Raw genomic sequence first — 12,559 nt, forward strand, 5'->3', positions numbered from 1 at the left:
AGACTAGTTCCCTCAGTTATTTCTATCTTGTTTACAGTTGTATAAAATGACATAAAACTAGATGACTGTGTCTGAACCATATAAGGTGCTTGCTGAAACATAAAATGACGTGTTTGGAAATTTCTAGAAGGCCAGGAGAGTCACATACAGTGTAGATGTGGTAAACTTCCTAAAGTACCAATCATATAGAATATTTTCTATCCCCTTAACAATAGTAAGGTATGTCCATTTTGATCTGCATTTTATGGTTATTTTTTGGGTCAACAGATTATCTCCTTTTCAAAATCTCTCAGGAGGGAAACCCAAAGTGTCTGACACAGGTAGACAGCAGGCACAAGTCTCAGCTTGCCATTCTCTGGCAAAGGGAGAAGTTACAGTGTAAAGAAGGGTTTTAAAAAAAACTCTCTGCTAACGTCACGATGTGCCATGCATCTGTGGTTGCCGTAGTAATCCAGATTCCTAAATCTTTCATAGCTTCCTGAAGAAATAAAAACAAAGGAAAATGGAAAATGCTGACATATATATAGCATAGAAGATTATGTTGGGGGGAAAAAGCACACACAAATGTATTTTCTTTGGACTTTATTTTACCTTGTGGTTTACCTGTGATTTGGACAACGCTGTTTGAATTGCTGAATGTTGAAGTTTATGACTTTATATCTTCTTTAACTCTAAACGTAATAACCTGATCCAGTGTGATAACTGCGAGTGTGCATGTGCAATAGCAAACACTAAACCCTGCGTCATGGTTTACAGGCCGTTAAGCTGAACGGATCTCTCTTTGTCAGTTCTGTAAGTGTATCAGTCTTCCTGTATTTGTAGCTTCTGTTTGTTAATGTCAGATCCAGAATGTGCTTTACCTCTGCTATATATATACTGTATATATGTAAATGTGTAGCTTTGTTTGTGCATTGTTTATCTCCGCATGTGTGTTCACACCCTGTCACCCCATTATTTCCTCCATTCAGAATGGCGCTTATAAGCACAACACTATTAATGTTGGCTTGCTGCACTCAGGAACGCTCTCCGCAATGCATGGTGGGAAAAGCATGAGTTACACTATGCACCATTCCGCTAACTACCAGGACATGCTTCTCTACAGTGTAAGTATATAGGCCGCACCCTGACAGACCACGCTGTATAGATTGTAGTATCTCTGCTCGCCACGTGTCCCAGGTATCACACAGGACTTCTAATAGCAGCTGTAGTAAATGGAACAAAGCAAAAAAAGTATGTGGCCGGATCACAGTAATCCTCCTACCAGGCCACGTATATACTAGTAATCCTACCAGGCCACGTATATACTAGTAATGCTCCTACCAGGCCACGTATATACTAGTAATGCTCCTACCAGGCCACGTATTTACTAGTAATCCTACCAGGCCACGTATATACTAGTAATGCTCCTACCAGGCCACGTATTTACTAGTAATCCTGCCAGGCCACATATATACTAGTAATGCTCCTGCCCAGCCACGTATTTACTAGTAATCCTGCCAGGCCACGTATATACTAGTAATGCTCCTACACAGTCACCTATTACTAGTAATCCTACCAGGCCACGTATTACTAGTAATCCTCCTACCCAGCCACTTCTTACTAGTAATCCTCCTACCAGGCCACGTATTTACTAGTAATCCTACCAAGCCACGTACATTATATACTAGTAATGCTCCTACCAGGCCACGTATTTACTAGTAATCCTGCCAGGCCACATATATACTATTAATGCTCATAACCAGCCACGTATTACTAGTAATGCTCCTACCAGGCCACGTATTTACTAGTAATCCTACCAGGCCACGTATATACTATTAATGCTCATAACCAGCCACGTATTACTAGTAATCCTACCAGGCCACGTATTACAGTAATCCTCCTACCCATCCACTTCTTACTAGTAATCCTCCTACCAGGCCACGTATTTACTAGTAATCTTCCTACCCAGCAACTTATTACTAGTAATCCTACCAGGCTACGTATATACTAGTAATGCTCCTACCCAGCCACTTATTACTAGTAATCCTACCAGGCCACGTATATACTAGTAATGCTCCTACCCAGCCACTTATTACTAGTAATCCTACCAGGCCACGTATTACTAGTAATCCTCCTACCCAGCCACTTCTTACTAGTAATTCTACTAGGCCACATATATACTAGTAATCCTCCTACCCAGCCACTTATTACTAGTAATCCTCCTACCCAGCCACGTATTACTAGTAATCCTCCTACCCAGCCACAACTTTACTAATAATCATTTACCCAGCCACGTATTTACTAGTAATCCTCCTATACAGCCACGTATTACTAGTAATCCTCCCACCCAGCCACGTATCTACTAATAATCCTCCCACCCAGCCACGTATTACTAGTAATCCTCCTACCCAGCCACATATTTACTAATAATCCTCCTACCCAGCCACATATTTACTAATAATCCTCCTACCCAGCCACATATTTACTAATAATGCTTTTACCCAGCCACGTATTACCAGTAATCCTCCTGCCCAGCCACGTATTACCAGTAATCCTCCTGCCCAGCCACGTATTACCAGTAATCCTCCTGCCCAGCCACGTATTTACTAGTAATCTTCCTGAGGTGTGAACCACTCTCCAGCCACGTGGAAGATGCACCGCAGGCATCACAGAAGACAAAGGCAGAGCCCGGATTTGTCCTGTTAGCCGGACTAAAAACATATAATTATATCATTAGTTTCACTTCAGTGGTGATGATTTATAACAGTCTGACCTACATGCGGGACAATGGTTGTGGTATTTATCTAGATATTACATAGACAGATATTAGATAGATAGATAGATACATATTAGATAGATAAATAGTTAGTATTAGATAGATATTCTATAGATAGTTTTTTATTAGATAGATAGATTATAGATCATTTGTGTTGCGTTTTGCTGGCCGACACTTTGCCCAATGCACAGAATAGACATTAGTTTATGTTAAAGTCGATTGTAAGTTACATGATTGACCTAATACATCAGAATATCATCCTCAGATAACGATGAATTGAGGTTCCTGATTTCCCGACACTTTCAGATGCTGCGGCTGTATATCAGGATACACCAGATCTGAGGCCTCCTGCAGCTGCCCCCGGTCACATCACCTCTGTCTCCCAGTAATGTACCTGTGGCCGCTCTCTGTGTCTGTATGTCCCCCGTCCTCCCCTGTCCCTGTCCCCGTCCCCCCCCGGATTACATGTACAGTAATACGTATCATCTACAGCTCACAGCAACCAGATCATTGCCCCCATTACTCTGATCGGAGGTAACATCTGACTGGTCGCTAGAGGGCTCAGCGGGTTATTTCCACCAAATAGGCCTGGCTGCCCCTAGAACCCACGTTCTGTAGCCTGTATGCACAACTGAAATAACCCTATAGTATAATGTGTGTGATAAACATAACACAACGTCTACAGTATACACTGAATATTCAGAAGAAGCCTTAAAACGGGTTATAAAACTGCTCAGACCAGATTCATGTTTGTTAAATGCACACAACTGGACAAAACCATGCTGCACTGCAGGTGGGGCAGATGTAACACGTGCAGAGAGAGTTAGATTAGTGCATACTTGCCGACTTGCTGGCTGCCTTCCGGGAGAGGGCAGCCAGCTCTGTTATACAGGGGGGTGGTGCTATCGCCGGGAGCGAAAAAGAGGCAGATTGGGGGCGGAGCCACCGGCGGGCTTTCCTGTTGGGGGCGTGTCTACAGTGAACGCGTCATTTTAGCCACGCCCCCCGCAGTGCAATGCCGGTATTTCAGGCATTACACGGCGGGGGTGGGGTTAAAATGACGCAATCGCATCATTTTACTCATGCCCCCCCCCCCCCCCGCCGAGGGGCGGATCGCGGAGAATTGGAGTTAATGCGGGAGGGTTGCCCCCCTTTCCGGGGGGCCGGGAGGGGGACCCTATTTCCGGGACCCTCCCGGCCATTCCGGGAGGGTAGGCAACCCTGGATTAGTGTGGTGGTGTTTTGTTTCTGTGCAGGGTAAATACTGGCTGCTTTATTTTTACACTGCAATTTAGATTTCAAATTGAACACCCCCCACCCAAATCTAACTCTAATGTTACATTTGCCCCACCTGCAGCGCAACATGCTTTTATACATTTGTGCGCTTTTTTGCTTTGCTAACAAATCTGTACACACTTTACACAACAGAAGCATTGCACCAAGAGGTTCAATGTTCAATTCATAGTTTACTCCAGAGGCAGGGAAAAAGCATCCCTCCAGAGGCTGTTGAACTACACATACCAGCATGCCCTGCCACCGCTTTAGCATGCCCTGATAGCAAAACCGGCGGGCCAATTCCCTCTCGGTATGACATGCTGGATATATCTTTGGCTGGGTAAGAGAATCCTGTTATTTGCTGGGCATGAAATGCCAGTTGCTTGCCAAGTATGAGACACAGGTAATATGCCGAGTGTGATGTATGGGTAATATCATATACCACGCAGAGTATGTCATGTCACCTGTACATTTTGAATGATGCACCTTTATTATTCAGGTGCACAGTCATCCATCTGAGGATATTTTGCTCATGTCCTCTTCACACAATTCAATTAGTGTAAATATGGCAAAAAGACCTATCTGTTGTCCACTAAGTGGGTTGTCCCCAGGCAGTCTCTCTGCTATTCCTTCCTGACACCAGACCTGGGACAGGTGTCACTATTAGTACATGATTCTCTGTGTTGCCTGCACACTCACAGAAATGTAGCTGAAATTAGATACTATACATGACATTCCACTTGAGTCCTGTGATAATAACGCCAGCTACAGCTGACGTTGTTATCACGGGGCTCACTGCGATATACCTGCCCTTCACAGCTTTCTCTGCCCCTAGGCACATAGCACAGTGTGGAGACAGGGTCAGTGTGATCAGCTGTGTGTGTCTGATGGACAAAAAAACTGATCACTGTGTAAAATAAATCAAATAAAAACGCATCCACGTCATGACGATGTCATTCCGTGACGCCAGAATTGATCTGCAAGTTTAGCTGATGGCTAAGCGCACATCGTTAATGATTTTGAGCATACACACTACATTGTTTTTTTGGCAAATTTAGTAGCAAATTATTCATTTCTGATCGTAGTTAAAAAAAATCCTCGGCCCGTTGCTACCTGGTTTCCTGCGAGCCCTGCGTAGCCGCAATAATTTCATCTCTGAATCTCTTTCACTTAACAAACACTTTCACTCTGTGACTAAGCAGCTAAAATTAGGTTGTTGACGATGAGATCTCGGATGTTTGTTTTTGATCTCAGGAAAGGTTATATCCTCCGAAGGAATGAATCATACGCTGTTTTGTCAATCAGACCCCACTTTATTCGCTGTCTGAATACAGAAACTGTGGATGGTAAATAACACTAGGCGGTGCGAGCATGTGGGGGTTCTCCCACAGGAGTGCGGCAAACCTGAGATACACTTTAATGCAGCTGCCAACAGCTGATTACAGCGCGCAACATTGGTAACTGGTGCAAGGATGCGTTGCAAGCCGAATGCATCGATCGCCTCACACCTGCGCAGCCTGACGCCCGTGCATGAGCAGTACATCCGCCAGTTTGTACAGTGCTGTAGGCTTTGGGAAAAAATGAGGGGCATTTGCAGGAAGAATAGGGAGGGGCATTAATTAGGGATGATTGGCAACCATGTCAAAATGATGAACTACAGTAGTTATCAGCATTAGGGTGCGGTGCTCGCTGCGCTCGGCGCACTATTCACATCTCCCTTCATGGCTAACCTTGACACTCCAGCTGTTGTTGAACTACACATCCCAGCATGCTCTGCTTCAGTTTTCCTATTTAGCCATGCTAAATCTGATACAAAGCATGCTGGGACGTGTAGTTCAACAACAGCTGGCGTGTCAAGGTTAGCCATCAAGGCCCTAGTGGATGGTAGGGCATGAAAAATCGCTTGTCGGCTCAAAAAACCATGAGCTATTCATGTCGACCTTTTCACTGTCGACTTAGCCATTGTCGACCTAATGCTTGTGACAATCTTCCAACCCTGTCGACCTTAGCCATGTTGACCTATTCCATGTGTCGATTTAAGCCATGTTGACATTCAGTGGTCCACCCAATGCATGTCGATATCATTATGATGACTGTATACCGGACAAATTAAGGGATGATCCTCAAAGGTGATCCCTCAGCCTCTCCCCGTGGGTGGGTGGGTTCTGCGGTGGGGTAATGCTAGCAGAACAAAAGGGTCTCAGACTAAAGTAGCTGAGCACCATCACACAGAGGGGGTTATTCTGATTTACTCGGAAAGGCACAATCACTCTCTAATGGACAAAACCATGCTGCACTGCATGTGGGGCAGATGTAACAGGTGCAGAGAGAGTTAGAAGTGGGTGTTTTATTGTTTCTGTGCAGGGTAAATACTGGCTGCTTTATTTTTACACTGCAATATAGATGTCAGTTTGAATTAAAACCCCACCCAAATCTAATTCTCTCTGCCCATGTTACATCTGCCCCACCTGCAGTGCACATGATTTTGTCCATTAGAGAGTGATTGTGCCTTTCCGAGTGAATCAGAATAACCCCCAGAGTGTGACCCCAAAGGCTGGAGATTAAAGAGTCCCCAAGCGTTTAGAGAATGAGCCCAGACGTCGTCCATTGTCTGTATTTGTATTGTGTTATCTTTGTTATTTGGATCCAATTAATCTTTTCGCTTCATCGAGAGCCCATTCCAGATCTGGGTCCGGGGTGACCTCTCACACTACCACTCTGCCTGTGATCTGGATGGGTGTTCTGCACATGTATTGCCATCGGGCTGCACTTGCATCAGTGGGGGTGTTGGAGAAGGATCCTCCGGATCCATCTCCAGTAAAATTTGTGATAGAATAACCTATAGGTTGGAGCTTATCACCTGTATTGTTATTTATACAAGCGGAAAGGAATGTTTAATGTCCGCCATCTGCTCATTCTTCCTTCCTTCTCCCTCGCTCCTGCGCATCGGCCTCTGCGCTGCAGATAAACTGAGCGATTTATCAGGGAAATGATAGAAGCGGCAGAGGTTCCATTCTCTCCCGGTAATAAATGTATCCCCGCAGTCACCTTACCGTGAAAAATGACTCCCAGAAATACAATAAGATTTTAATAATTGAGGCTGCAGGGAGCCCGGTGCGGTTCTGATTCCCGTATTTATAGGCGTGATACTTTTGCTTGTACCTTATGACTTCAGCCTAACCCTGCATAATGCATGTTTTTACGGGAAAGGGGAATTGGGGGAATACCGGTGCACAAGCATAGGACACGAATATAAGTTATTGTATACAGAACAATATTATAATTCCACAATCATACAATGGGGTGCCTTAGTAAAGGTATTGAAATGGCTGGTGGAGGTGCTCCCCTGAGAGTAAATGAACATGTAGGTGGACGAAAGAAAAAGTACTCTCTTTTTCTGGGGGCACTGATATTGAAAAAAGTTTTTTCTCTAAAACTTAACTTTTATTATAGTCAAAATTATATATAATATTAGTATAGTATTAGTATAGTATTTTACACTTGCTAAACAAACAATATTACAAATGCTATTCAAATATGCATAGTTTCTATGGAGAAGACTGACTGTTGTGGTGTGAACGAACATACCACCTTAACCAATTAATTAATTGATTAATTGACCAAAGGATATTGTCACACATTTACACCCACTGTTGCATTCCCCTGATTTTCCTACTTGAAGCAAAGTCATTCATTGTTTGTTACTGTTTATATATAATACAGCTACATAGACTCATTGCACTGTGATAAACTTGGTTTTGTTAAGAGTGTGACAAATCTACACAAAAAATATCTTGCAGTGTGTTGCTTTAGATATCCTAGATATCCATCCAATTTTTGTGCCAAATTCCCTTACCAGAAGAATTAAGTGTGCATATTGAATCCTTATGCATACCACAACAGTAATTTGTACATAATAGTTCTTGCTGAAGGGAAACAATTAAGTACAAGTACTTTGATAGTGCTGTGTACTTTCAGTATATGTGGCGTTAGTGTCCTTTTTATTCTTAAATAATTTTGACTATAATAAAAGTAAAGTTTTAGATAATTTTTTTTTTTTTCAAAATCAGTGCCCCCAGAAAAAGATAGTACTTTTTCTTTCGTCCACCTACCTGCATAATGCATATTGGACCGATTCGCAGCCAGGTGTGTGGAGCTGGAGCAGTAACCAGCTGCTGGAAGGCTGATATCTCTGGTTCTAGGAACAGTAGAGACAAGCTACTAGTGTTCATCAAAAGGGGGAGAGTCCCAGCTTTTGGAATATACCCTCAGAAAAACTCTAAGTCAGACAGAACCTGAAATATCTGACTGGACAAGCAATTAACAGGCTTGGATGGGGACCACTGCTCTGAAGTCAGAAATCTCCGGTTCCCGAGGGCCGATTTTTTAAATTCTTGTACCCCTGGAAATAGGGGACCCTCAGATTTCAGCCTAGGAGCCTTAGACTCCTGGGGGGGTTCTGGGTACTCAGAAACCCCCCTGCGTGTGCCACTGGCTCTGAACACAAGCACCCCAATGAGCAGGCGTGAATCAGGCCCATTAGGTGTAGATCGCTTTGTGCACTGCAAACAGCAGATGACCGCTCATTGTGTCACATCATGCACCCATTGGGGCATAAGTTCAACACATTAAAAGTGGGTGACTCGCTCCTTGCTCTTTCATACGCCTGGATTTCCATTCACCGGAGAAGGCCGTTGTGTCTGAATTGGCATAAAGGCGCAGACTGGCGACTGTCCTCCTCTGAGTAAGGCCCTGAATCTACACTATGAGTCCGATTCAGGATCACTCGGTGTGATCCGAATCTGCCCCCACCTATCATCTCCCTCCCTTATAAGTGCCTCCTCCTCTTACCTCCCAATGTTCACCTATCATCTCCCTTCCCTCATGAGTGCCTCCTCCTCTTACCTCCCCATGTTCACCTATAATCTCCCTCCCTCATAAGTGCCTCCTCCTCTTACCTCCCCATGTTCACCTATCATCTCCCTCCCTCATGAGTTCCTCCTCCTCTTACCTCCCCATGTTCACATAACCTCCCCATGTTTTTTGCATGCGCATGTGCAAACCACAGCACCGAACAGATTCAGCAGCTTACACACTTGCCAGGCTGGGGGCGGATGGAGACAGAATCGGCGCTGGAGCCGGGGAACTCCCAGTGTTTTATGGGCGTCTCCATGACCACGCTGGTCGTTCCCCTGGGAACGAGGGTGAGCAGATGCCTGCCGGGGGCGGTCAGCTGACTTCACAGAGCGTCAGCTCACATCCCCTCTTTGGCAGACACCGAAGGAAATAACCGTAAATTCAGACTGACTTATTTCCAAAGGCAGGAGAAATCCTTCAGTGCTCGGCCACTCTTTTCGTAGTATAAAGGCCTCTTGTCCTAACTTCTACGGGTCACAGTGTAAGCTCGTTACTCCCACTTCATGGATTGCCTTAGTCCTCCTGCGTTCGGTCGCTGCCAGGTGAACGGAATAAGCGTTTGTCCTAATTAATAAATCTATTATTGAAGGTCTCGGCCTCCGATACTGCAGATGTCGGTCTCTTACCTTCTAGCAGCAGCAGATAAGTCTCATGTGATTTGGCGGCTCCGGAGGCATCGCAGCGAGGGAGAAGGCTAATCCGGAGCAGCGAATATTTCAGCGGGCGGGTGGGCGGCGGAGTTATTAGCAAATAAACCGAGGAAATAAAGGAAAAGTGACCTTACGCCAATAACTAAGTATTCAGAAGTGTGTGGGATGGAAATAACACTGCGTTCTATCACCGGTTAATGAATCATCATCAGCGCAGATCATGATTCGCTTTCAGAATTTATTCTAGGAAATTAATGATAATAAGACCCCGCGGGGCTGAATCCGTCAGATGGAGAGGTCCCTAACTAGTAACATTAGCATGAGCAACTGGCATCAGTTATTCTGATGGGATACATACGATATCCTGGCAGTCAAAAGACCAAACCTGGTCATGCTGACAGCGGTCCATAGTACCCTAATCCTCTCCCCCTAACCCTTCATTGCAGCAGCCTAACCCTCAGCACTAGTGCCTACCTCTAATTCTCGTACCACACTGGCTAAACCTATTCCACCCCACCCACCCCCAGGCTAACCCCCCCCCCCTTATAAGTGCCTAAACCTAAACTCCCTCCCCGCAGCCGGCATACTTCCATTCGGGATGTCCACTGTCGATATTCTGGCGTTGACATCCTGGGTGAGATTTAATAGGATGAGAGATTCAGCAAGTGAGGGATTTGGTAAGAAATCTCCAGTTTTTTTAAAGCGGCAATCATTTACACTGCAAACTGGTTTAGCAGTGTAAATGATTGCCGCTTTAAAAAAAAACCTGGAGATTTCTCACCAAATCTCTCACTTGCTGAATCTCTCATCCTATTAAATCTCACCCCCTGATCTCTTTCGAAGTTCCACTGTTCTGATGGCAGTTGGGGTGCCGGTGTCAGTAAAGGAATTTCAGTCGGTATATTTTGAGCAGGGCCTGATTAAAGGTTCCAGGTGCCCATGGCTAATACCCATGTAACACTGCTATACACATGTGTATGGGCGCTAAGGGCCAGTCATACTGCCCATGGGCATGTATGAATGGTCATACAACTGGCACGTAGGATCTAATGCTTGTGGCGTGTGAAGGGGACTTTGGCTTTAGGCTGCCCGGCTGGCGCTGTAGCACAATGTACATAGGAAGTTGACGCACAGCGCTCGCATCACTGAGTCATTACCATGGGAACACCCATGAAATGCTGGTCGTTCCCATGGGCGGGACTGCCTCTCACATAGCCACACCTCCCACCCAGGTCCTAGCACCCTAGGCTGCAGTCTCATCTGTCTATTGGTTAATCAGGCACTGAGTTTGAGCAAAGTATCCCCGGCTTTGGTGACTGGCCTCTGAATTGCTGATTGACACTTGTACATCCTGGTTGCATAGAGGTGCTGATCAATGTCTGTTTCTGTCAATACAATAGACTCCGTCGCAGCAGAGCAACATCATGGACAATGGGCAGGAAGATATATCTATTAGTCAGTGGAACCCTTACCCACTGGGCCGAAGAGACGTCCCACCGGAGACTGTCACTAAGAAGGTATTTAACGAGCTGTGATACAAACTAGAACCCTCGGATACAGTCTGCGCCTTAGCGTGTCATATAAACATACTTGGATGCATGTACAGTATTGTGCTCATGTATGACACCTATGTATCGAAGCGTGTAAGAGTTCCGTTTTCTCACGCACAGCTTTTGAATGTTGCATCTCCCAGGCCTTCTGCATGGAAGATGTCCAGTGGCGGCTCCCGCCTTTAGACTTAAGGGCCTTGCAGCCTCCTCTGAAGATGTCTCACCCATTATGATTGGACACAGGAGTATGATTCCATGGACCAATAAGAATCAGATTAGTTGTCACCGACATAACAAGGGAGATAGACATTTTGCACGCTGAAGCAGTCGTCATGAGACAGCAACTTATACATTTACCACCATCAGTACTAGTTGCATCACTGAGGCACCCACAATTCAAAAACCTAGCTGAGATCTTGGAGAGAGATAAAGTGGAGACGTTTCCCACAGCAACCCATCAGATCCTGTCAGTTTATAACTATGCTACATTATTGACATAGCTGATTGGCCGCTTTGGGCAATGGCATAACTGTATCTCCCTCCAAGACATGATACATCTCCAGCTAGATCTTTGAATTGGTAGAATTTTCGGCACACACATGACTCAGTGATGTCACTAGTACCTATGGTAGAAATTGTATAGGTTGCAGTCTCACGGCAACTGGTACAGTGTGCAAAAGATCATACACTGTTATGTGCAGTAGGTGATACATCCCGGGATCTAATTGCACATAATGGGATTGTGTTGCACAATAATTGGATTGTATTGCACAATATTGGGATTGAATTGCACAATATTGGGATTACATTGCACAATAATGGGATTACATTGCACAATAATGGGATTACATTGCACAATAATGGTATTGCATTGTACACCAATGGGATTAGATTGCACAATAATGGGATTACATTGCACAATAACGGGAGAACATTGTAAACATTCTGCAGAAAATGTTTTCTTATTTATTACAATCAATCTTAACCCCCCCCCGTGTGAGACGAGGCCAAGCTAATTACAGGAGAGCGCACATGGGGTCTGTGCCTGAGCACCGCTGCTGAGAACCAGCCGCATGCATCTGATTAATAGCTCCTCCACTCAGCGCCTCAGGGCCCAGCCCCTCATACAGTACTAATCCATCCTGCTTACTGGTGCAGTCCGCCGGCTGGTGCTGTATGAATCAGCTGCTGGGTTTTATATAATGGGTCCTTTCATCATAGGATAGGTTGTGCTTAAATGAAAGGGGATAATCCCGGTAACAGGGGACCATCCGTTTAGCCATGAGCAAATACATGGCCGCCTTATACATGCGCTGTTACTTCCTCCCCCTCCCAACATCCCCATATAAGATGCTGGTTCACATCGCTGCATTTCTATTGGTTCAAAATGGCTCATTTATCCAGATGTATGG

General features: G+C 45.0%; 1 protein-coding gene across 9 annotated transcripts in view; it reads left to right on the forward strand.

Moving 5' to 3' along the window:
• The window catches only part of LRRC7 (leucine rich repeat containing 7), a 281,010-nt gene that overhangs the window by 222,497 nt on the left and 45,954 nt on the right, over positions 1 to 12,559 (forward strand). For 5 of the 9 annotated variants that reach the window (XM_083157728.1, XM_083157734.1, XM_083157729.1 and 2 more), the window contains 2 exons: positions 969 to 1,103; positions 10,998 to 11,114. In XM_083157728.1, coding sequence (XP_083013854.1) covers positions 969 to 1,103; positions 10,998 to 11,114 — 252 coding nt within the window. Of the gene's footprint in view, positions 1 to 756; positions 793 to 968; positions 1,104 to 10,997; positions 11,115 to 12,559 lie in introns of all 9 variants that reach the window. The other 4 variants (XM_083157731.1, XM_083157733.1, XM_083157732.1 and 1 more) reach the window with 2 other exon arrangements.

This window comes from Crinia signifera, chromosome 8 (genome assembly GCF_055691185.1).
Source record: "Crinia signifera chromosome 8, ASM5569118v1, whole genome shotgun sequence".
Classification (NCBI taxonomy): domain Eukaryota; kingdom Metazoa; phylum Chordata; class Amphibia; order Anura; family Myobatrachidae; genus Crinia; species Crinia signifera.